General features: G+C 45.0%; 2 protein-coding genes and 1 long non-coding RNA gene across 5 annotated transcripts in view; 1 reads left to right on the top strand and 2 right to left on the bottom strand.

The window, feature by feature from the left end:
- The window catches only part of LOC108496316, a 10625-nt gene extending 1166 nt beyond the window's left edge, over positions 1-9459 (bottom strand). The window contains exons 1-3 of one of the 2 annotated variants that reach the window (XR_001874415.1): positions 8672-9459; positions 8494-8564; positions 4842-4951 (exon numbers count right to left, since the gene is read on the bottom strand). This is a non-coding gene — a long non-coding RNA (uncharacterized LOC108496316). Of the gene's footprint in view, positions 1-4841; positions 4952-8493 lie in introns of both variants that reach the window. The other variant, XR_001874414.1, reaches the window with a different exon arrangement.
- Positions 9460-20395: 10936 nt separating this feature from the next.
- MIXL1 (Mix paired-like homeobox) lies at positions 20396-21167 on the top strand. The gene is made up of 2 exons (XM_017812772.1): positions 20396-20683; positions 20760-21167. Exons 1-2 carry the CDS (start codon positions 20396-20398, stop codon positions 21165-21167), a joined length of 696 nt encoding a protein of 231 aa, XP_017668261.1.
- A 2193-nt stretch (positions 21168-23360) lies between these two features.
- LIN9 (lin-9 DREAM MuvB core complex component) overlaps positions 23361-25681 on the bottom strand; it is a 39159-nt gene continuing 36838 nt past the window's right edge. For both annotated transcript variants that reach the window (XM_017812939.1, XM_017812941.1), the window contains one exon: positions 23361-24720. In XM_017812939.1, coding sequence (XP_017668428.1) covers positions 24615-24720 — 106 coding nt within the window. In that variant the 3' untranslated portion in view covers positions 23361-24614. The remainder of the gene's footprint in view (positions 24721-25681) is intronic.

Raw genomic sequence — 25681 nt, 5'->3', positions numbered from 1 at the left:
CTCAAATGAACATCTCTGAGCAGCCAGGTCTGGCACTGTGCTATGGGCTCAGAAATGCAAATCACTCACTGTGGAAATATTGTTATCAGCTTCTCAGGAATGGCTGTGTTAAATAAACTGGGTGTGAACATCACTCCCAGCTCTAGTGCTATTGTACTAGCTCAAAGCTCCCATAACTGGGAAGGACTGGAGTGTCTGGAAAGAAAGGCTACGTGTACCTCTGGGAAGATGACCAGGTTAATGGATGAATTAAATTCTCCAACATTTGGCAATTGAATAGCATTTGTGAGTATTAACAGGATTGACCTTTTTCTAGAACATGACAGTTCTGTTTCTCTTTTTATTGTCTTCTTTTTCTATTCATGAGAGTTGTACTCACTGAACAGACCAAGACCAGAAGGAAGAAAGTGTTCAAGTCCTTTTACTTTAATTACAGGCTCCCTCTTTGTCTGTCTGCCCTTCCTTACAGGACAGATACAAGCTGTTTGGTTAGGGAGCTGATCTGACACTGTAAAACCACCCAGGGAGACACAGTTACAGTGTAGTGGATTCCAAGCTCTGCTAGCAACACAAAGGAAAACAAATTTGGTTTGTGCTTATGTCTGATAAAATCTAGACTAAGAGTATATGTAAATATTTTTGTTTTCCCCTTGTAGTTCTCTTGATCACAGTCATTTTACAGACATCTTTTTTTTTTTTTTGGAAGCATGCTGGAAAATATCTTTGTCCTAGGACTTACAGTGAATCACAGAATCATCTTTATCATCTGCCAGTGTTGCCCATTTTGGTGACCACTCAACCTCATCTACCACTGAGCTGCTTTTTTTGTGTGTGCTTATTGGTTTGCCTTAAGTTTAAGAGCTCGTGGTGACCCTAATGTACATGTGACAGACAGCAGATATTCTCAGTAACTTTTTAGATGTTCAGGACATGTTAAACTCAAGGATCACACACCAACCATTCATGTGTGCACAGTAAATTGGGTTTGGACTTAGTGGGTCTGGAACAGCAAAGGCACAACAGGAGTCACAGAGAGAAAATTCTCTAAGTCATTTATATGTCCTTTTTCATTACTACTTGTTTATGCAAATGTCTTATGTCTGTGGAGGAAAATAAGCTAACTCAAGATTTTATGTTCCTGCTTTTCAGTGAAGCAAGAGAGCACTCTAAATCCAATTCTGCAAGACCTTCACCACGGTCTCCTCTGAATTGAATAGTTTCAGTTTTTCTAGGAACTAATCACAGAATAGCAGAATAATTAGGGTTGGAAGGGACCTCTGGAGATCATCCAGTCCCACACCCCTCCCAAGGCAGGGGCACCTACAGGAGGTGACACAGGAACATGTCCAGGTGGGTTTTGAATGTCTCCAGAGAGGGATACTCCACAACCTCCCTGGGCAGCCTGTCCCAGTGCTCTGCCACCCTCGATGTAAAGAATTCCTTCCTCATGTTGAGGTGGAACTTCTTGTTTTAGTTTATGACCATTGCTCCTCCACCTGTTGCTGAACACCACCAAAAAAAGTGGCACCAATCTCTTGGCACCTGTCTTTGAGATATTTATATGCATGAATGAGGTCCCCTCTCAGTCTTCTCTTATCCAGACTAAACAGGCCCAGCTCCCACAGTCTCCCCTCATAAGAGAGATTCATTTATGAAAACTGAAAACCTGAGAGAGAAGGGGAAAAAAATGGAGAAAGGTAATTTTCCAAGTAGAAACCTGCATGCAATTTCTTAGTGAAAACCTCTATGCAGTTTGTGTCAATGCCTGAAAATAAGTGCAATTCCATTTTCTTCTTCCTTCAGGAGGTCTCCTTTAAAGCATGGTCTGCTGTTGCCTGGCACACAGAAGCAAACAGTGCCACGTGCTGCACGTCCTATTGGACAGCTCTGAAAGACAGCAGTAGAGCTGCAAGTTTGGAAATGAGTTGTGGTTCCTTCTGGGGCCTCTCTACAGCAGGTGGATAATAGTTGTCTCTGCTTTGAAGCCAATACTGTTCACTGCGCTGCTGCCTCGCATTTATGTAGTTATTTATGGTGATGTTCACACTGATTTCTCTAATTTACTATGTGAGGTGTAGAATAACAGTCAATCGGATGTAGGATCTGGCAATACATTTTCAGCTGTGTCAGCAAATACTGCTGAAATGGCATTTATTGACAGAGTGCTAGAGTGACTCCTGAGGAAACATACACATGCTAAAGTCCATCTTCACTAAATATTCTCATTTTGACAGACAGCAAACATCCCGTAGCATGGCCACAGTTATACCAGCTACAGGTGACCGTAAAAGAACAGTTCAGTCTAATAAATGAAGTGATACCATTTAATTATCTTAGGCTGATATGATTGCATCTGCTGCAGTGTAACTGTGTAAACAGTCACGCCTTCCACAGGCACATGAGCTGGGAGAAGTACTGCAGCACTTTTATCAATAAGTCTTTGCCAAACAAGATACGGCAGGAAATTTGAGCACTTCCTGAATTTAACCAGCTCCCCTTAATAAAGTGATTTTACAGAAGAGAGAACAGGGAAATTGATGCAATTAGCAATTGCATTTTTGGCTATCTGCCCAGAGAAAACTGAACCAACAGCCAGATGAATGATTTCTATCCATGTAAATTTAGAGCACATATGGATGGTCTTTTAAAACACCTCCAGAAAGCGAGTTGTACCTCTGTGTCAGGGTCTGACCCCAACTAGCACATATCCCCAAAGGGGACAGGAATGACACATGGCTGCCCATGACCTCTGATGCTCCAGACATGTTCTCCTCAGCCCTGTGCTACATACCAGCTTCTTCCTTCCTGTGTCCTTTCCTTTTGGCTTTATTTTCAAATGAGCTGTACCTACCTTTGGGACTCCAAGCTGTCCAGTGGCACAGGAAATGATAGGCAGGGAGATTTCTTAGCAAAACTGCTGACCCTCCTGCCTCTCTCTTGGGAAGAGCAAGGCTATGTGTGCAATATATGGCATTATCCGTGTCACTCCTTCCATTCAGCAAACAGAAGGATAACACACCTTTCAAAAGCATGCATTAAACCTGTCCCTCTTCATCTAATTATCAGATGCGGTCTTTAATGGAGACCATGCAGCTGGTTCCCATCTGCTCAGCTATGGCTCACTTTTGTATGTTATTGTTTGGGGTTGTTTCTCCTGATTTGGGTTAAATTAGGAATAAGGTTTCAGAAATGGCTGCAGCTCTGGCCTGCTCCCAGCCTCATACCACACACTCCTATCAACATCCTGGCTGCCAGCTCTTAAGCTCATCAGACCTCTCAGCAATCCCTGTCACCTTATCATGCAGACAGAAAATTATTCGCTTCCTAGGTCAGTTCTCTGTTGGCTTGGAAAGCAGGCCTGGTTCACCAAAGGGTCAGGAAAGCACTGGCAGCAACAAGAACATGCTGCCAGGGGCAGGGAGGCAAGGATGGGTCGTCCCTTTGGGGGCAGCTTGCAGTTAGAGCTGGGAGCTAATGCCAAATAGCGGTGGTCGCACTCCACCACTGATCCCAGCTGCGTTTCCTGCCCTTTCCCTTGCACCAAATCTACTCTTGGAGTGGTTTCAGGGTGAGTTGATTCAGCTGGCTGATCTGGCTGAAAACTACTCATTTTTATGGCATGGTTAGTTTGCTGCTGTTGTCAGCCAGATGAACAGATTCACCCTGTGGCCACACAGCCACTAGATACAATGTAAGGAAAGCAACACAAACAGGAAACACAGACCAGCTTGTAGATACCTCAGCTGCAATACCAAACTGCAACATAAAGAGCAGCCACACCGATCCAGCCATCCTGCTGTTCCTGCAAAAGGCAGATAACTAGATAGTTTGCTTCCCTACCTGTGCTCTTCTGCTCTAAAGAACATCTTTTCAGTACAGGAAGTGTATTTTTATCTCCCTTATTCTGAGTGAGTAGAATTGCACTCCAGCAGGCAATTTCAACCTCTTCTGATTTGTGGACTGCTAATGGAGAGGCAGGTCCTGCACAGAGGGACTAAATCTATTGACTTCCATTCTTTTGTGGACTTTGGAAGTCACTCACAGAGGCAACAACCACAGACTGAAATGTGCCGCACAGCGGAACTGCTGAGAATCACACAGGTCCCACCTGACTGGCAATAGTCTTTTGACATCTTTTTCTTCTTTCATTTCTTTTTATTTCTCATCAAGGATAATAAAATCAGAGCAAATTACCGGGGTGAGGCTGGTGAACAAAACCAGAAACTTTGAGCTAAAACCTCCTCAGTCCAGTTTCCTAATGGATAGTGCAGAACAAATTACTGAGACAGAACTTTCCATTCTCTCTATCTGTGAGTAGGCTGTCCTCACAGGAGATAAGCAGTAACATCCTTTTTTACAAAAGTAGTGCAAAATCTTTTGTTGCAAGGCAGAGTCACAGAGCTGAGTCTGTGTAGGGACTGCACTAATAACTCTGCCTCCTCTTGGCTTATAGATGCTCCTCTTGGCAAAACTGTGACTCCTCTCTCCATCACTGCAGAAGGCTGTCTTTTGGTATGAGGGGGTTTCAGTGGCAATACTGGCTTGTAGTGAAATGCAGCCTCCTTCCTTTTATACTTCTCTCACTCTCTTTCTCCTGGCTTTATTCCCAGATCTGGTTCACTGCCCAGCCCTGTAAACTGAGTCAGTACAATTGTCAGGGTGAAGGGCTGCAAGGAGAGGAGTGAGATGAGGGAGATGGCAAAGGGAGAAGGCGGCAAGATCTCCTTAAGCTGCCAAACCCTCACTTTTCACCAACCCAGAGTTCAAGACTGGCACATTTAGTATATCCATAATCTCACCCAGCATGTTTGGCTTAAATTGTCTGTAGTTTATTTACACACCTTCTGGTCTCTTATCTTGCTGATGATTGAGAGGAATTGCTGCTGAAGAGGTCATATGTTTTCTTCTTAAAGACAGGGAGACATGAATCCTCTTTCTTTCACATGTTTTGCTGCAAGATAATGAAATCTTTGAATGAGGAAGGGAACAACATATTAACATATAATTTAAAGCAGTCATGAAGTCATCCACTGGGGACCTCATCATGTATCTCTTGTTAAACGGGGTCTGGGATGGCTGGCACGTGTGGGAAAAACAGGGCAAGAGTTCTCAAAGGGAAAGTTTAACCAAGGTGATTACATCTCACCAGCCAGTTTTCTGAACCCTATTCCCAGGAGAGAAGTATCTGAATGCCTGTTTCAGTGGTGATGCACTCCTACACACCAGTCCTAAAACAGCAGAGGTTAACAACATTCAAAGTATCAGCACTGCCCCCTGAGATAAAACACTATCATGATGAAAGGAGCAATTCTCTGGCATCCTTCTGCCTGCAGAATCTGTATAAGCTGGGCTCCACTAAAGGAGCATTACCAATGCAATTATGTGAGTTAAGAGCTGGGTCTTTTGGTGATAAAAGCCCTCATTTAGGTGTAGCTATACATACATAGGCAGGAAGAGTGTGTCTTTAACCTCACTGAGATACAGCAAAAAACCACATCTCTAGCATAGACAAGCCCTTAGGATCAAAAATACATGAATATAATATCTCCTTTTGTGTATGGCTTATATTACAGGCCTCCATAGAGTGCCCATCATTGTAATCCTTGAGTAGCAAACAACAATATTTTCCAGCTAGGGAACAGGCTCTGATATTCACAACAGCAACTGGCATTTCTTTCCAGATCAAAACCTGTGGAAGGAAATTCCTTGCCAGATGGAGTCCCAAGCACCACTAGTAGTGTGCCCAGTAACCTGTTATCCACGACAGACAGCCGGTTCTTGCTAATCCTCTCTACTCAAAAAGAGGGCAGTAGCAATCTTTGCCAGTTGAACCTTATCACTGTGGTGTGAAATGTCACTTGCAGGTCAGTGGCTGTTTGTTCTGACCCCCCACTACATTTTACTGCAAAAAGTAATTATCTCACTTTAGGAGACTGATCTAGTCCCTCAGCTTTAGTGGTCATGTTAGGAAGGGGCTGGTCCTGAATAGGACTCCCAAATCCCACAAAAATAAGTAAGAGTATCCAATATGACTGGTTTGATGAAAATAACACTTATTTAGAGGCAAGTAATTTAATGCACAAAATATTTAATAATTTTGATCTTTTTAACTGTCATCTACAAGTCAGGAGAAAAATCCTTCAGGAGGGCTAGAAAGTCTTGCAGATCTGAAGAAGGAAATTTCTCTAACCACATGTGAAAGAAGGAAGACGTTTGCTTTAGCATCAGATTCATTTAAAAAAGATCCAAATTTTTGGTTAATTTTATTTTTTGAAAAACCTTGTTTTCCTCAACTGGTAAAATATATTAGAGGGAAAAGATCTATTTTGTAAGAGGTAAAATATATTAGAGGGAAAAGATCTATTTTGTAAGAAAGTCCTTTTTTTTTTTTTCCCAGTGGCACATTACAAGATCTTCCCTTTTAATGTCTTGAAGGAGTTGGTTTGATGATCCTTTCTGACACCTCAAAGAGCCGAGACTCTGCAAATAGGTAGTGAAAGGATTAAATAAATTACTTGGTCACTGTGGAAAATCATAGCCAGGGAATCAGAACACCAGGAGCCTGAGGTTTCCATGGCTATTGTATGAGAAAGACACCTTCATCTTGTAACCCATCTAGGATTGCAGTGCTATTTTTTCGAACAAATGGGATCATGGCCAATGATTTACCAGTCTCAATTCTAGAAGTGTAGAAGCCACTCAGTTGTCTCAAAGCCTCAAACAAAGGCAGACAAAGGCTTTGCAAAAAGACTCATCTGTCCCTACTTAAAATGGAGACTGCTCAATAGCTAAAGAACTGAGCTCTTAGTTATCAAGGGGTATAGTAAAATCCCAAATAATCTGCAGACTGTTAGAGGACCAGTAAAGCCTCTGGCTGGGAAGTTATTCAATGTTCAAGGATTTCCAGTATCCTGTTTCCTAGGTGCCATTAAAAACCCACGGTCTTTAATTCCACAGCAACTCAGCTCTCCCTGTGATACCATTATGTGTACATGGCTGGATGCAAAAATTGTGGCAGTTCTCACCTGACAGCATATTGCTACACACTGTAGCATGTAAATTAGTCTCTGTGTGTTGACACAAGTCACCCTTCTTCAGTGTCACTTTGTTTAAACAACCATGCAGTCTGTATTTGCATGTGTATCAGTACCTAGAAGGAATCACCTCCCCAGTCAGCTCTTCATCCTGCTCACGATCCTTGTGCCCACAGCACAGCCAACAGCCGAGAGCCCTGGCAAAGTAGGGGAGCCTGAGGGGTTTCCAGAGAGCTGCCGGGGAAGGATGGGGACTGGGGCTGCTCCCTGGCTCCCTCCCAAGCTTCCCATCTCACTGGAGGCCGCTTGCTTTCATTTCTGGGTGCCTCTGATTTCCTCGTGGATAAAATATTCCTCCTTGGGAGCTGGGTGCGGCCAGTGCTCAGAGACACACCCAAGCCCGGCCTGTGGTGTGTGCATTTCCACCCAAACGGCTTTGTCTGACACCAAATCGTTCCTCACATTGCCTGACTGTCCTGTCACCTTTGGTAACAGCCGTGTTTGGCAGCCAACCATTTCCTCGCAGACTGGTGAGCTCACGACTGCTTCAAACCAGTGTCAGAGAAGTTTACACGTCCCTTGGAACAGGCTGTTCCTCACCTACACTACAAAGGCCCGATCTGAACTACAAACCACACAAAATCAACCTGCCTGCAACGCTGTGGCCACTTCGCACTGGTTTAGTCCTGTCAAGGATGCAGAAAGGAGCTGGAGCTCAGGCTGATCCATTCAGCTCTGTGAGGCTGGAGGGTGTTGTCCTCCCTCAGCCTGTCTTGTCCCCATGCTACACCCCACCAAGCCAGGGCTCAACCCAGCAGGATTTCAAGCAACCACTCCAGCAAACTGGGCACTTGTGAAATTTTTTCTGAAACTTTCTCTGTCTTTTTGATGTAGCTGTTGCTTCCTGGACTCCTATCATTTGAGCTGTCTCATGTGGTGAAAATGGAATTGGATGGACCACTGGTAACATCAGCTCACCATCCAGTAGGCCAGTGACTCAAGGGAAGGGGGAAAGCAGAACCAAAACAGCCAGGCTCCCCTTTCTGCTCTTCCACTCACTGGCTTTCGCATAACTGTGAGCAGGCCATTCAGTCTTCCCATGTTCTAGTGAAACAAAGACACATCCCTGGAAAATATATCAAGGCCCTCAAGAGAAGGAATTCTGCAGAGTGAAATGCAGGGATTACTCCTAAATGCCTATTGCTCAGATTTTGGAAAAGAATTGGCTTTACTAGAGCTGTCCTTAACAGCCCTGAAAGCCAAGACCCCTCTCCAGTGCCAGCACAATTCCACAGTCATTCACTTATCTCTATTCACTCTAGGTTAACAAATCACAATTTCTTAAATTGTCCTACTTTTATGGGAAATTTCGGCCTGGTTGGTGTTTTTTGAAATAAATGTGGCTCCATCCACTTAACAAAAAGGTTTCATATGTTGGATAATGTATTTCTGGACTTACCCCATACAAGAAGTCAGTTTATCCAGAACTGCCAAAAGGTTTTCTGCTCGGTTGTCACTGTGTAGGGATCACTGATAGCACATAGTCAAGTGTGAGGTAGAAGTCATGCTATGTTGCAAAGCCAGATAAAATTACCTTTCTGTTAACAAACTGTGTAAAATTACCCAGTTTGTCTAACCTTGAATTCCTCCTGGTTTCTGGGGAGATTTTGTCCCAAATTCCTTGAACTATATAATGATTGCTATCGTATTTTATTTTGGTTGTGTGCACATGAAGTAGGGCGGACTTGTAATACACCAGGGACTGTGTAGAGCGGCAGCTGTTACACTTTCAAAGAGCATTACTGAGCTTTTTATAGTTGGCTGCAGTTGACATCATGGCTAAATTGAGTCTCGCTTTAAAATATATTCCACCCAGCCCGTGCAACCTTAAAGCCATGCATTGCTGGGAGAAGAGAGGGTCACAGGAAGCAATGCAATACCAGCATGGAAGTAAAAGCCTGGGGATGTGTTTGCTTCTTTTTCCTGTATCCAGTAGAAATGGTCTTGAAATATTTCTTCAGGAAGAACAGCCACCTCTGGAGAAGACAGGATGAAACCTTTCATCTTGGGATCAGCAATCAAATCTGGCCCAGGTGAGCAGTGACTGACAGCTGGAATGACCTCGCTGTAGGAAGCTCTCTTAGTGCCTCACAGGTGATTGTCCAGATTGAAAGAGGCCACGTGCTTTTACACTGCTATCACTGGTGCCACCGTGATGCTGCTAGAACCTGGGTAAAAGCTACTGCACAGTAAAAATCATTGGTGAGGAACATCACACACCCAAGCCCCTTTCCAGACAGGACCAGCAGCTTCCAGAGCTTTTGGGAGAGATCTCTGCACCGTACTTCACTATTAAGAAAATAACAAAGCTAAGTTTTGGGAAAACTTATCCAGAACTCAAGGGTATTGACAATAATGGTCCCTGAGGATGGCACCTGCTGCAGCACAGACTTGCTGGGTGAAATCTCTGCATTGCTTTAAATCCTTGCAGGATGGAAAACTGCTGCCGAGGACCTTCTGCAGCAGCCTGAGGGAGAACAGCTGGGTACAAGTCCCATAAACCTGAAGATGGGGACTCACCACACTGATTCAGAGCAACTCAAACCTGGCCTGTACTCTGCAATCCCTGTAGCTAACACAAGGGGATTAGGGACTAAGAAAAGTGGGCAAGGGTGGTCCTCCACACTGCAATGCTCTATGAACTCACCTGGGTTACTACAGTGTATAAAAAGCCACACAATTCTCCTGCCTGCTAGAGATATGGGGTGAAATACATGATGTGCTTCTTCCCTGTGCCTGCCTGGCATTTCTGGTCAGCTAGCAATGATAACAGCCCTTAGAGCTGAAGTCACACTGGAGTCACACATACTAATCAAGTATTTTTCCCCAAAGTATCCAAAGTGTTGCCCGGACTCCTTCCAGGCTCCCTTTTCTCTTTCCATCATCACAGCTGTCAGCCAAAACCAGAGGTCATGATACAAGAATAGGAGCAGCCACTGTGACTGCTGTATGTAACTGGTTTTTTTGCCATGGAATATTCAAAGGACACTTCTGGTTCAATTTCTTTCAAGGGTGACTGCCCATGGGGTACAGGACATGCAAACTAGGGTACAATAAAATAGGGGAGGCTGAAACACTGCTGAATAAAGGTTTAGTGCAGAGGTTTCACCAGTGTTGATTGGATGAGGTCTAGCGCTCAAGATGTCCAAACCCACTCTGTACTTGTCTGAGCATCTATACTACTGTATTGCTGGATGTATTCCATGTGAATGTCCTGGGTTTCCTGGGGTACCTTTCACAGTTTTACAATCACTGTAACTCCTCTCCGAGTCTGTGACTAAGGATTGTTTGGTTTTTAGCTGTGGTTTCTTCTGAGATCCTAAAAGATCCCATGAGGGAATGTCAGTGTCCTACTATTTCCTGTCCTACTCTGTCCTGACCTGCTCTGTTGCATCTTGCAGGGACCCACCATCCTAGGAAGAAGTCCTTTTAAAAGGCCAAGCCAGGGATATCTAGCCTACCTTCACCAGGAAAGGCTGCAAAATGCAAGGAGACAGTGCATCACCCGTCTGAGAGCCTTTCCTGGGCGTTGGTGAGATGGCCTGCCAAAAATGTCACAGGTAAGAGTTACTGGTACAGCCCTTTTCACAATCTGACACTTGTTTACTGTCTCAAGGGTGTGATGGCACAATTTCTCCTTAAAACTACATGGACACAAGCCTCCTCTGTGCTGCAAAATGCATCATCCTCATAGCCAAGTGAATCGGCACGTACCCAGTGCAGCAGCCAGGAATGATCAGTGCTGCCTTCCCCCTTCCAAAATGTAAAATTAATTTCTGCTTAAGCAGATGACACCAGCAACCATAGAAGTCTCCCAGCCTCGCCCCAAGGTTGTTGCTGTCTTCTTTATGCTGTACTCTCCTTCCTATTCCATATCCAATGGTCAATTGAATGGTCAATTCCCAAATGTCCCGAACTCCACCCAGAAGAAGAAAAAAAAAGCCATTATCTAAACTATGGCTATTCTGCAAGTGCTCCAAAGAGCACCTCATTACTTCTTTTTTTTCACAATTCATGATTTCTACATCCCTACATGGAGAAAACCAGCAACCCAGACCCACAGAGAGGATTTCAGAGAGGATTTTCTGGACAGCCCAGACTTGGTTTTTCACTGTAAATGGCAACTTGCTGCTGTGCAAAGCTGAAATGCAAAGATTTGTTTGAGATGAAGGAGGTCAGGTTGGTTGGATGAGGAAAGAGTGCAACACACAGGGGTTTGCTTGCTTGGGCAACTGTGTGGCTCTCTGCATCTCAGAAATTATCAGTCCCTCAAGCAGGAGCCTGCTCCATGCAGCCAGAGGAAAGATGACCGTTTGGCTGAAGAGATATCAAGCTCTGTGGGCAGGGTCTTCGGTCTGTCAGGATTTTCAGTGGTAGCAGGTGCCCTGTTTCTCTTGGACTGCTCTATACATGCCAGGAGTCCTGCTGCCTTGCCTGATAAGAAATACAAAGCATGGAGGAAGGACAGTTCGACCAAGAGAGCTTAATCAAAGGAAATTCCTTATCTTCTCCCTTCTGCCCTTATCCTAGCAAGATTTGAGAGAAATACAGCCTTTCTGAAATCCTAGAAAACCATGAATGCTGCTATGCTGGCACTGACCAAGACACACAAACTGTCAAACACCAAGGTGATGCTGTGATTGATGTGATATCATGCCCACTTTTGCAATTTTGTCTACAGCCATACTTCAGGCAGTGTCAGTGAGCCCAAGCGTGGTGACAAAAGAGGACAGCAGCGGTAGAACTGTAAATAGAAACCTACACTAGGATGCTGCTGCACCCTTTTTTGATCACTCAGCCTTGCAGCAAACTCTCATTTCTCCTTTGTGCATTCTCTTACCTGAAATACCTTAGGACAGCCTCCCACATGTGAAAATATGGCTGCAAAAGAGGAAAAACGTGATCTCACAAAGATATGGGAGATGGCTAAGGTGTCAGTAGAGAGCTGCTGTGATCACTGCCACCTGGAGTCACTCTCCAGTCTTGGATTGCAGTTGTCTCATTTGGAATAATGAATTTATTTGCTCTTTGGCATGTGTCCAGCAGCACGAAGAACCTTCCAGGGGCAGGGAAGAAAAGCTGTCAAGGAGAGAAGTCTTAAATCTCCCAAGTAACATGTGCAAGACAAGCTTGGTCGCATGCAAAAGAGAGGGGTAAGAATCAAGGGGACTAAAAGATAGTGGAGAAAGAGATAAAAGTACCAATAAAAGGAAAGAGAGGAAGACCTTTAGATAACGAAGGAGAAGATTAGAATATGGAGGTGACAAGGGTGTGCCCTTGGCAAACAGGGCCAAAGTCAAATAGAAACATAATCCTGCCAGAAATAAAAGCAGAGGAACTGAGCTTGAACAATAGGGGAAGAAAAACAGCTGTCATGTAAAATGGGAATGAGAGAATGAGGCATTTTGAATGTCTAGGGTAGGAGCTGCCTGAGCAGGGCAGCCCAGGGGGTGCTGGGTGGAGGGCAGGGACGTCTCAGAGAGCATGTTTGCAGAGAGGAGTGAGGCAACATGCAGGATGCTATCAGACAGCTTATCTGGGATGGTTGAGGCAGGAGGATGGATAGTGGGGGAGGAAGATGGAGATACTTTTCTATGCAAATATATGGTGCTTCTGTGTGAGTCAGACACCAGAAAATTGTGCTGTGGGCTTTCAAAAGTCAAGATAACCCACAGAAATAATGTCTACCAAGTTTGTTGCGTGGCATTTTCTTTTTCTTTTCTTCAGTGTGACTTTAAATAGCAAAGAAATGTGAGTCAATCCATGCATAGAAGAGAATTACTTCATCAAATGGCATATTAACCACTCCCCAGCTATGATCACCTGAAACTGCTGATTTAATGATCAACTACAAATCCCCAGCTCAGGTGGAACTTCCCACCCTCCATTACAGATTCAACCTGAAAATCTACCAAACTGTACAGAGGCTTGAAATTCTTTGAAATGAAAGAGCCCAGAAAAAATGCAAGAGCAAACCAAAATTTTTTTTTTTTTTTTTGCAAATGCCATGATACACAAGAGACTAAGAATCTCTCATCTCCAAAACTAATCAGAAAAGAGGATGGGAAACATTTAGAATGGATGATAAGTCTGAAGCCAGAGCACTGACTTATGTCAAGGCACATGCCTGAGAAGCAGCAGGGAAGCACAGAGAAGCCAGCTGAAGAAATCTCCAGTCAGTATCACTCAAAGAGGGAAGATTTGTGGGGTTTAATAGCACCAGGGCAGCCAAGGGCAGAGAAAGACAGTGAATCCGTGTTCATATTGAAACAGGCATCTGACCTTACTGGGAAAGTTCAGATGTTTTGCTTTCTGGTTTTGAAACATTGGAGCAAAATTTGCTTCACATTTGGATCCTTTTCTCAATAACCATGAGACACAAGCTTTGACAAAGAATAAAAAAAAAAGGTAAAATTCTCATAAAGACCCATTAATTTCAGCAGCTCAGGCACTCAGATACCAAACATTGCAGGACAAAAACAGAGAATCTTGTGACTGTCATTTGCTAAGTTGGAGTAGAAGGAAGAGCTCACCACATGCAGGGGATGATGATAAGGGTTTAGGAGTCTGCCAAGAAAAGGTACAAAACAGTATCTTAACACTGCTTGCTGAGGCCAAGAAGCCTGAAAAGGGAAGAGAGGGGACTTCTTGGAGAATTTTTGGTGTTAAAAGAGGACGTGGCCTTTCTGCTATCAATCACCCAGCCTTCCCCTGCCCGCCCTGCCCTGTGTGAGTATTCTGGATGCACTCTGGAAGGCTGCCTCTCCTAAGCAGGTGTTGTACAAAAGGGAGGTAAACAGGGTCCTGTCTTTTTCCTTAGATTTTCTGTTCTTCTTTCTTCTTTCATTCATCTGCAGAGATAGAGTTTTTTCCTTTGCTTGCACAGTGAATTAATGGCAGATTACTGAGAGTTCAGATAACTCAGTTATCTTATACGGACAACCACCTGCATCAACAGTTCTCATAAAATTCTTCATTAAGGAAAATATCTCTAAGAGTGGGGTATGACCTTGTTCAGAGCATGCAATAGCAATATGATAAACTATTAAATAGAGGCTTCAAGTTCCCTCACAGTACCACATGCTACAAAATCAGAGAGAGCACAAAGACAAATAGCAACAAGGATTTGTTTAAGCCTAGGACTTGCTGCTACAGCAAGCTGTGGGATTGCCCACTCACTGCAGAAGCACCAGTGAGAGTCAGGTACACACATCCTGCCATTCTCAGGGTATCTCAAAACCCAAAGGTAGATTGAGTTTTAAATGTGTCTAAATTCAACACTAAATATCTCCTGCTCTTTCAGCCAGCCTCTCCTACATCCAGGTAGCTTCTTCCCTATTGCCCTTACCCCCATCCCACTCCCACCGTTTGCTCTTATCTCCCTCCCACTCCCAAATCCTTGATCTTCCTCTCCCTCCTAAGGTAGGGAGCCAGGTGCCAGCCATCAGACATACTCTGCTCTTGCCCTGTTGCTGTGTCTTCTCTGAACCTGGGCATCTTGCCCCACGTCTGTTCCTGTTGGGATTTAGCAAATGCAGCCCCTTGATCTTTTCATATGCATTTGCCAGGTTCTTATGCCTCCCCCACGGCCGCTTTCTTCAAGGCTCTCTGTGTGTCTGAAGCTCTTATCAACTCCTTGGAGCAGAATACACGAACAGCACCACCAGGTCTTGAAGTCTTGTCTCACACCTCTCAGGAAATGGCTTAACCCACCAAGTCACATCCCCCTCCTAAGCACAGGGCTAAAGTCACAATATACTATTAGCTTCTTGTTGCCAAAACCAAAGAGAGACAGCCATTTAATTTTCAAAGCAAAACAGATCATGCATATATAGAGGGAACCAGGTCTGAGCCAAGCACAGTCATCTTTCAGAGTGGGCACAACCACTTATCACATTGCATTTATTTTAACCCCATGGAAGATCTGTGCACAGAGCTGCTGGGCAAGCCTGGCCCTTTACTCTGGGATCTGAAATAACTGGTGGCACTGCACTGGGCTGGGCTGCATGAGCAGCAGCCTTGCTGGGGACTGATGTCACCAGGCTCTGACATCCTTCTGGTTCTCCAGTGCAAGGGGCTCCCTCCCGTATTTCTTACCCGTTGGTACAAAAGCCCTGAAAGGGGTTCAGCCCAGTCCCTTGGTCACAGGTAACATTCAGGACACCATGGCTGCACCACCACAGGTCACACTGTCAGGCAGAAAATAGGGACAGCACTGCTCTCCCTTTCACTCCTCAGCCACATCCAAGCACCCACTGCCAACTGGGACAGTCTGGGGACGCCTGGAGTGTGGCCAAGTCACACTTCTGGCCTTGAAGTAAGATGCTGGCTGTATCCACCTCATTGTCTCCCAGGTGGAGGCGAATACACTTCCTGGGCTGACCAGAAAGGCAAAACTCCTCTTCTCTGTAGAGGGCTCTGGCAAGGAAGTGCTCTCAGGGGCACAGCTGAACATCCACAATGGACAGGCAGCTCAGATCTCTCAAGAATACATCTCAAGCCATCTGCAAACCATGTCAGAGCAAGGACTATAAACAGCCCACCTGCTCAAGCTCTTCCTTATTACAGCCACGAGGGACAGAAAAATGACAACTGTAAATTAAAAACATGACATCACTGTGAGATCTTAGAACTCTACCTAAAAGCCTCAATGTATAGATCTTGGTGTCTGTACATTGGGAAGACCTGATAAACCTCTAAAAGCATTTGGAGGCTGTAAAGAGCTTTGTCAGAATGACTAGAAGCCATCAAAGGGAAATTAAGTATTCATCCAAAGATTTTCTCTTAGGCATAATGAAAAAACCTCAAAACCTTAGTCTAACATGCATTAACAATTTCTACTATCAGGACCCTGCTAAAGAAGCTGGAAATTATATGGCATTTTCATGCCAGCAGAAGCTCTGAGGCAAATGCAGTTATATGCACAACCATACAAATGTCTCTGGTATACAATTAATTTTATTTGTGAGATAATTATCCAGGGATTGCTTCTTCAATACAGCTTAAACTTAAGCTACGTCTTAACAGCAAAAGTGTGGTTTTGTTCTTTCTTAAACTTTCTCTAAGTTAATGAAATCAGGTTTGTGTGACCACTGTTCCTTTTATTTTGGTCAGTCTCCTAATATAGGGAGAGGAACTTTTTACAAGGGCATGTAGTGACAGGACAAGGGGGATGGCTCTAAGTGGAAAGAGAGCAGATTTAGACTGGATATTAGGAAGAAATTCTTTACTGTAAAGGTGGTGAGACACTGGCAGAGGTTGCCCAGAAAAGTTGTGGATGTCCCATCCCTGGAAGTGTTCAAGGCCAGGCTCGATGGAGCTCTGAGCAACTTGGTCTAGTGGAAGGTGTCTCTGTCCATGGCAGGGGGGTTGGAACTAGATGATCTTTAAGGCTCCTTCCAACCCAAACCGTTCTGTGATTCTGTGATAAGATTTGGACCTGTTGGCCTGTTTCTCTGTAGATGTAGAAATTGAGATCCCCGAGATACCAAGTCTTTGCAAGTTTAGTCAGGTTGACAAGATACTGCTAACTTTGCACTACTGAAAACTTCCATCTCAGATTTAGAGACCAGAGGATTCATGTTAAAGACAGCCACAAAAAAAAAAAACCAAAAAACAGTAAGTCTTGCTGGGATGACAAAATACCATGCAAGAGCTGTGTCCCTGAAGAGTCCTAGAAGGACCAAGGTGATGAGAGAAGCCAGAAGAGTTTGAACACATCAAAGGCTGCACTAGCAATTACAAACCACTGCATGATAAAACCCATCATGTCCCATCCCCTCCAGGACTGAGCAGCAGAACCGCTCATGGGTGTTAGTTATCTAAAGGGGTGTGTTTGTTTTGTCAGCAAAGTCACAACTGGATGTCACACTACTGCATACTCTTGCCATACATTCTGGGATCCTTCCCAAGCTCCCGTTCCTCAAGTCATGTAAGGCAGGGTCATAGCAACACAAGGCAGTTTGCTCTTCCCTCAGAGATAACTCTCTCAGTTTTAGCCATCCTAATTTCAAAAAGCAAGCCACTTCTGGACTTATATCATACCTTCTGCATCTGAGGGGAAGAAGTAAAATCCCCCTTTGTATCTAGACAGGACACAAGTAAAAGCAAGTATGCAGAATAGGAAACAAGGAAGTTCTGAATGTCTTCCTAAATGCTTCCAGCCCTTGCCTAGGTATAACTCCATGCAGATATTGGCACCTATAAGATGCTAGAAACTTCCTTGTCAGACTACTAGGGGCACAGCAGGATGCAAAACTACTTGTTAGGGAAAGGAAACTCCACTGAATCCAGACAGCACATTTTCCTTGCTGCAGGAGACACACTACACTACTCCACAGGCATGGCTTTTAGGACATCAGTGGGATGACACTGTAGGAGCTGTGAAGTGTGCCAATGTTGGGAGGGAGAGAACTGGCAGAAAGAAGCAAGCAGATGTCTTTCTGCCATCCTGCTTGTCTAGAAGAAGGCAAAAACCTACTCTGATCTCCACCTAACAGCACGCTCCTTTACAATCAGAGCACCCTTGCCTTTATTCAATCTGAGATCCCTTTTAAACCAAGCCAATACAGAAGGGTGGCCACCAGGATCCCATGAAGGAAATTAGTGTGAGCGAAAGGAAAGAGAAAATACGATTCCTGGGCTATGGACCCAGAATTGCTCTGCTTTGCATCCAGCACATAGCACTGGTAAGCAAATAAGGACTCATCACCAAGATATATCATCATGCTGGTATTAGCCCAGAAAGAGAAACTGAGGCAGGCTAGAAGTAAACAGAGGTCACTACCAAAGGTGTGCAGCCAAGCAGTGCAGCCTTAGCCCTCACGGGTACATCTGCTAGAAAATGCAATTGTCTGCAGACAGGTAATGCAGAGCCTGAGCATGAACCCCACGCCCTGGAGCCTGTGTGTGTAAACCTGGGCTGCACGAAAGGCACTGACTGCTTTGCCCACAATTCGGTCACACAGGCTTCCTATTCCACACCGCAGAGCCAGCGGTTACCCTGCACTCATGTACAACATACATTGCAACAACATTTACTGCGTAAAAGTTACCTTTCTTCTGCTGTAACAAAGTAGACTTGTTTTTAATAGTCTATAAATGTTACATCTCTATCTCCTAATGAAAGCTTTCAGGCCTGGGAAACCTCACCATTTATTTCCTCATCAGGGGAAGGACGTCAGCTACTGTCACAAGACAGCCATTGGAACAACTCTGAAACCAGAAAGGGAACCAGCAAGGGAACTGAGAAGGCTTTTTGCCTGAAGGATGTCACAGCAGTCAGAGATCAAAGAGTCAGCCCATTTCCAGATTTATGAGTTGGGAACAGGTCTGTTAGCTCCCAGTACTCACTCTTTCCTCAGTATGTATTCAATATACACTGATAGTCGTCTTAATGGGAAGTCTGACACTGAAAACCACTACACTCCTGGATAGGCTGTCTCAGTTTTGTTCTCTTCTACCTCAGCATTAGATCCATGTGGTGGCAGTCCCAGAAGCACCCCAGATGGGATCCCCTCATCTCCCTCTTGCTCCATCTGGCAGTGTGCTCTCGCTTGCACAGCTGTCCCAGGGGCTGCTGGTAACCCACAGGTGGGATCCCAGTTCTGGATTAACCCCCTCCCCCCCCAGCTGCTGTTACTGTACAGTTAATTTAACTTGGATTAATTCCTTGATTGCATTGTGTGGACTGACACACAGCTTAGACACATGCTCAGCTAAAGGGAAGACATCAGGATGGGGGTAAACAGTGGGGTGTCTGTGGTGCCAGCAGCTCCTTAAGCCTGGGCTGTTCCTGAAAGAAAAACATATGCATGTGTGTGAAAAAACACATTTCCTCAAAAACCTGTTTTCTTTCTGGCAAACTTAATCAATCTTAACCAAATCCTTGAAACTAAAGTCAATGTTCCTATAAGGGCAAAGCAAGATTAAATCCTTCAGAAACCTAAAGGATGTCATATCTCTATTCTTCATTACTCAGAAAAGAAACTTCTGCTATGTTTTTAAGCAAATATAATTAGATGTAAAATCGGATAAAATATTCATCATGCAAATGCATTACGAAGTAATTTCCCTTTTGGTGCCACCTATGGCATCTTCTAAATCTGCACAGTCTGCAGAGGAATTTAACCCTTCTGTAATAAAAATGTAAAATAATGCTGTCTTTGCTTTCTGGATCACCACTCAACCGTGTCCTTTCTCACCACTATGCCCTCTCATTACTCCGCTAATTGAGAACACTGCACAAGTCTCATGTTTCTGATTTCTGTCTGTAGACTACAGGCCATGATTTTGGGAATAACCTAGAAACTTCTGAACTTCTGTAATGAAAGCACTTGGATTGCTGCATGTGCAAAAGCACAAATGTATTAGAGCTTTAGGAATAAAAGTTCCAAAAATGGCTTTTAACAATCAAACCACAATTTTCCTTACAAAGTCACTTTTTTTAGGAGACAGTCGTGTAGAGCAAAATGAGGGCAAACCGTTTTTTAAGTGCCTTGGTGTTGGTCAGAGTGAGTGGGCTGGGAAACAGCCACGGCAGAACTGTGTGATGAGCAGGAGTACACAGGCGTTAGCAAGTGGGTGGGAAAGGCGATGACACCCGCGGCTGCCTCTGCCTCTGCCTCGTCTGGCTCTGGCTCTCCGGGTGCATTTAACTCGCATCTTAAAAAGAAAGAGATGTTTTTGCAGCAGCAGGCACAGCAGGAGGCCATACACCGGCGCACAGCTGGCAGCAAAGCACTGCAAGCAGAGCAGCCGCAGCGACCGGAAGAGATAACTTCTGTTTGCTTTACGTCTCACACCATGCAAGATTCATCACTCGCCAAACCAGACAGCTGCTGGAGGACATCTACCTCCATACCAGTAGATGGAGGGAGTGAACTCCATAACCCTATCAGCCCAGATGTTTTATCAGAAATAACCCAGCCGGGGGACAGTCCTATGCGGGGTGCCACCCTCCCAACACCAAGTTGTTTTGCCCACAAAGGACAGATGCAAAGCTCCCTCTCCCCTCTCCCTTCTGCTGTCCATATTCCGCGCAGGGAGCCGAGGGCTGCCGGCCATCACCCACCCCGTCGGGCAGACCTAGGGGCTGCGGCGCCCGGCCACCGCCGAGTCCTCTGGGCTGAGTGAGGCAGAGGCCGCCCCAACCGGGCACCTCGCGGCCCCCAGCCCGGCGGGGCCCCAGCGCTCACCTTCCCGGCGGGGCAGTGCCGCCCCCTCGAACCCCCGCCCCCGCCGAGCCCCCTTCCCCGGCTATAAAGGGCGGGGCACGGTCTGGACCCCTGTTCGCCGCTGCCATGGCCGCGCTGCGCTTCGGGGGGTCCCCGGCGGAGCCGCCCGCCTTCCCCGCGGGCAGGTGGGCGGGGGGCGGCGGGCCCGGCCCGGCCTCGCCCGCCCTCAGGGCGCTTCCCTCGGCCGAGCCGTCGGAGGGGGCGCCGGCGGCCTCGCAGCGTCGGAAGCGGACGAGCTTCACGGCGGCGCAGCTGGAGACGCTGGAGCTGGTTTTCCAGGACACCATGTACCCGGACATCTATCTGCGGGAGAAGCTGGCGGACGCCACCCAGATCCCCGAGTCCCGCATCCAGGTGAGGGGCGTCGGCCGCGCCGCGCCCGCCGCGCCGGGGCCGCCCCGCCGCCCTCACCGCCGCCCTCTCTCCTCAGGTGTGGTTCCAGAACCGCCGCGCCAAGTCCCGCCGCCAGCGGGGCCCGCCCCGCCCCGGCCCCGCCGCGCCGCCGCCGCTCTGCCCGCGGCCGCCCCACTTCGCCGCCCTGCGCGCCCCGGAGCGGCCCCGCCGCGCCCTCCCCGGGGCGGCCCGGGCGGAGGACGGCTCGGCCCCTTACGAGTGGCCGCCGGCCGCCGCCTTCCCTCCCTGCCCTGGCTTCGAGGGCTTCCCGCCCGGCCAGCCCGAACCCGCCCCGTTCGCGGGGAGCGCCGCCGGACCCTTCGCGCCGGCCCGCGCCTTCTGCGGGCAGTACTCGCCCGTGTCGGACGCCGAGGACACCAGCGGCTACTCGGAGTCGGGCTCGGAGTGGGAGGAGAACGCGCTCAGCGCCTTCCGCGCCCTCTGAGCGCCGCCCCGGCGGGACGCGGCCCGGCCTGGGCAGAGGGTTAAACCCGCAGCACAACCCGCCAAACCCCGTCCCGGGGTGCGCTGCTCGGGCGGGGAGCAGCCACACAGCGCGCTACCTCACCCCAGCTGCTCTGCCACTGTTGCACTTTATCCGGTAGTAACTGATTTTACCTATTTATTTAAGAAAGATACGGGTCGGCTCCATCAGCTGAGGACATCTTTTTACCCTGTACTTAAAGCTTTCTGATAGCGTGTTTTGTATTTCTATTTAACCTTCTTTAGCCAAAAAGCTAACCAGATCCACTGTGTTTTGGGGGTGGGGACTGGTTTTAGAAAAGAGTGGGATGGTCTGTCGGGGTTTTTTGAAAAAAAAATAAAGGTTTACATTTTTGCTCCGCTTGTGTGTGTTTTAGCAGGGTGTCTTACCTTGGCTGACATGAGGTAGGAAAGTGGTAGATATCCCAGCTACAAGTTCTCTTCCCAGGTCCTGGAGGAGCCACAGCTGCAGTTCAGCTGCCAATGAGAGACCTAAGGGGCCTGAAGGATGGGTTAGAGAAATGGCCTTAAACCTTCTCTGTCAGTATTTGTCTCAAATCTGCTCCAAACGAACACCCCCATCCCTGAACTAAAATGCAAATTTATGGACTAAGTAGTATGAAACTCCAAATCTCAAGTGCTCAGACAAAAGCGTCCAGTCTGCCACTTGAGCCAATTGTCAGTGTTAAACTACAGAAAAGTAGGACTATTTTGTGGACACTGTAAAGGTGCTTCAGCTTTGAATTCTAGTGACTCCACAGAAGCTGTTCAATGATGAGTTGTGGGCTGAATGGCTCTGCACTGAGAATGCCAAAATTAGTAGTAACAGAAGCCTCTCCTGTAATTCAATTTATTGAGGAAGGATAAATTACTGCATATGTGTTCTGAGGATAAGGCCAAACTACAAAGTGGTATGTCAGAGCCTACCAGAGCGAGCTGTAAGACTAGAGTTAGGGGAGAGCACCTGAACGCCATGAGGTTCAGAAGCACAGGAAACATTACCCATGTACTGGTGGCAGAAATATCCTATGTCAGGAATCACACTCCTGCTAGAATAAGGCTACCAATGCACAAAATTCCTCAGTGCCACCCCATAACATACCTGTGCTTGTGAGATCTGGGACAGCTGAACCCTGGCTGGACTGCAAGCTTGTAAGTGAAGTGGCATAGCAGGATTGCTGATTAATATTCTCCCTCCAAAAAACACAGCTGCCCTTGAAAAAACATGAAGCAAAAACCAACCAACCTCAGGACAGCACCTGTCTCCCAAGTGGACTTGGGTGCAAAAGGAGCTGCTATGTTGAGGGTCAGGAAGACCCCTGAAGAGAAGCCCTCACAAAAAATGAGACCATCATTTCTTGGAGGCTCACGGTAAATTCAAGTTTACTGATTTTAAGAAACGAAAGTAACTTGTTCTGCTCCTGCAGACTTCAGTTACAGTAGCTGCAGTGAGTTCTTGAGACTCCTGCTATGCTTAGGGCACATTCAGCAACAACAGTCATATTTGTTACTGTCACCAAAATTCAACATTATCTCTAACCCAACATATAAGTACCCAAGGAGAAATGCAGCCTCTCAAAGAAAAGATGTGTATATTCACATTGCCAGCAGCAATAGATAAATGACATGTGAAAGTACACAGATATGCGTGTTACAAATGGTGTATCTTCCTATTACCCTGCAATAATTAAAGAAAGGATAGCGGGTTTTATGAGCACCAGAAGACAAGGACAGGGGTGCAAGGGGATGGTTCCTTTTTCCCGAGTTAGCTGTAGATCAGATTAGTTCCTGTCTACTAAACCTATGTACCTTAAGTTAGGCTGTGGCACCTTTCTCTGTTTATTAAATGAAAAGGGTGGTGGGAAAGGACACATTTCTGTCTTCTTTACCAAACAGATGGTAACATCACAAAATAATGGGTAACATAATTACAGAAGCAATTGCAGGGACCACCATAATGTTCTGTTGCATTATAAGAGGTAAGTTTCCATGGGTAATTCAGCTAAATTACTGTTTAGCATTATTTTGTAATACTTCTTGTAAAGTTTCTAAGTACCTTTTAGAACAGCTACTCACCTCGTCCTCATAACATTTCTTTTTTCAGCAATTAACTTCTCTTAAAAAAAATGACCTGAGACCATCTGCAAAAAAGTTTGCATTTTTGTGAAATATATCAACTCTCATAGCTCAATTTATTCAGTTACAAATTTCATTGAGAATAAAAGATTTATGCATTTCTCTTAATTAACAGAACAAGTTTAGCTAAATATAAACTCTGCACTAAAGTTTTGCAGTGGCACAATACCAACACAGAATACAGAAGCATCTTTAAACTATACAAAATTTTTAAATTGAAAATAATCCTGTTTACATATTCTTTATACATTAACATATAAAAGACCTTATTTAATGAGGCATCTAAAAGAATCAAAAACATCTCTACAGCTATCTCTGAAAATTCAAATCTGGAAACAATTCATTACACAGAAGCTTTACAAGACTATTTAAACAAACCAATACACACTTTTTACAAGATTAACATTCCAAAAGGTTAATTCCAATTCCTAGGCAGGTTGTCACTTTTTATTTTTGTAGTTTACCTCACTGGTTATATTTCATTATAAAAATTTTCATATTTATATATGTTGTGTACTGTTGAATAACCAGTAATCTAATTTAAAAGTTGTGCAAAACAAACAAAAATTTGGAAAAACAATATGTTTAACCAGTCATTTATATAAAATACCAACCAGAGCACTTCTTTTGCCCTGTGTGGAGGGAACTTTCTTTCTGGAAAGTTACCAGTTACATTTTTATATTCCTTCATTAGACTCCTTCTATAAGTTACGATAAATTAAGAGCTCCAACAAGACATTGACTGATTGACAGACCTGCCCAACATCCTCATGTTTACAGCTTATGTTTGCTGCCTGTATCCTGCTGCTGCTTTCTTAGATCAGGGACGGTGCTGGCAGTTCTCAAGACCTACACAGAAGTGTAGCTTTACACAACAAAGACCTGCCATGTGGCTACTAAACTGAACCATTTCCTCTTTGTCACTTCTAACATACCAGGAGACCCAACAGCAAGAGGTGCACAGAATTAATCTGAACTTTCAAAAACTAAGTTCAAATTATATGAAAGTATGTTTTCAAGTTTACTATAATAAATGCAATTACTAAGAGATTACCAGTTAGCAAAACTACTGCATGTGAATAACAAATGGAGAAATCTAATGTAACGCTGGCCAGTAATGCTGGTTTTCTTAAGAAGCGGATATAATAGATTCAAAAGGGTCCTTTCTGAGAGGTTTTCTTTTCCCTTATCTTCTGGCAGTTAGGATATTTGGTGAAGCCTATAGAAAGGAAGGTTTTCCAGAACTACTTGCTGTACACTTGGGAGGAAGTTTTCAGTCTCTGTTGGTGTTATTAGCTGCAAAAGCATGTAAATTTCCCATCTGGCTCAGACCACTCTGAATATGTGCAACATGGATCTCAACGTTATTCTGAAAACAACTATGGGAAGAAAAGAAGAAGGAAATGAATAAAAGTGTTTAACCCCATATTTAAGAGTTGTGTCTGAATATTTTTACAGTGAAAATCAAGATGTGAACACAGCCAGTATAAAAATTCAGATGAATTGGAGAGCGGTAGAAACAAATGCAACCTGACAGAGAAATACGTGAAAACAGCATTTGCACAAACCGCTGCATGAAATCAAGAGTTACTGACTTGGGTACTTTAAATAAGGCTTTAACACGACCAGAGTTAGTGAAATCAAAATATTATGAAGACATGCTAAAATGCCCAAAATAAGTACAATGAAATGGAAACATCACATTCTTCGCTGGGTACACCAACCTTTAGTTGAATCCATTCTAATGTGTAATTTGCAGTGTTGATCGTAGAGAAGTTTCACTAATGCTTGGGGTTTTTGTTTTTACTAATGAAAGATGCTATAAAATAGCATTTCTCAATAATTGTTTTGAAATAAAAGGCTATCCTACTATCTTTGGGAAAAAAAAATTAAAAATTTAAAGACTCGTGTGCAGCCTCCTGTTTAAATGCAGCAATACAAGTAATAAGAGTATAAGAAAATACTTAGCATTTAGGTATATTTTCTAAATGATGTAATTTAGCAGCATCTTAATTATTTAAAAAATGCTGGTCACAAATTGCTGGAGGCTGCAGTGTACTCCAGACAAGTATCACCACATTCTAGCTATTTTTATAATGCCTCCTCCGGCACCTGCTTGTGACAACTGCTGAAAAATGGCTCATCAAGACTAGATGGGCCTTTGATCTGGCACAATATTGCTGTTCTTCTGTTTCTTGGCTTAAAATCTTGCTAATGGAAGCTGGTCTGATGTGCCAGCTTTTTGTATTTACGGACAAGAGGTTGAGTATGCTAAAAGAACACTGAAGTAGTACTGTTCTGTAGTTTAAAGAATTTGCAAGTGGGATTTCAAAATCTGAA

The sequence above is a fragment of the Lepidothrix coronata genome, unplaced genomic scaffold (assembly GCF_001604755.1).
Source record: "Lepidothrix coronata isolate B3197 unplaced genomic scaffold, Lepidothrix_coronata-1.0 Scaffold38, whole genome shotgun sequence".
Taxonomy (NCBI): domain Eukaryota; kingdom Metazoa; phylum Chordata; class Aves; order Passeriformes; family Pipridae; genus Lepidothrix; species Lepidothrix coronata.
The sequence above is the reverse complement of the archived record's forward strand: the minus strand, read 5'-3'. Positions and strand labels throughout refer to the sequence as shown.

Excerpts from the sequence above, each read along its gene's own strand:
- MIXL1 (XM_017812772.1), top strand. The coding sequence starts at position 20,396 with ATGGCCGCGCTGCGCTTCGGGGGGTCCCCGGCGGAGCCGCCCGCCTTC. Across the intron at positions 20,684-20,759 it reads TCCCCGAGTCCCGCATCCAG|GTGTGGTTCCAGAACCGCCG; the intron begins GTGAGGGGCGTC and ends CTCTCTCCTCAG.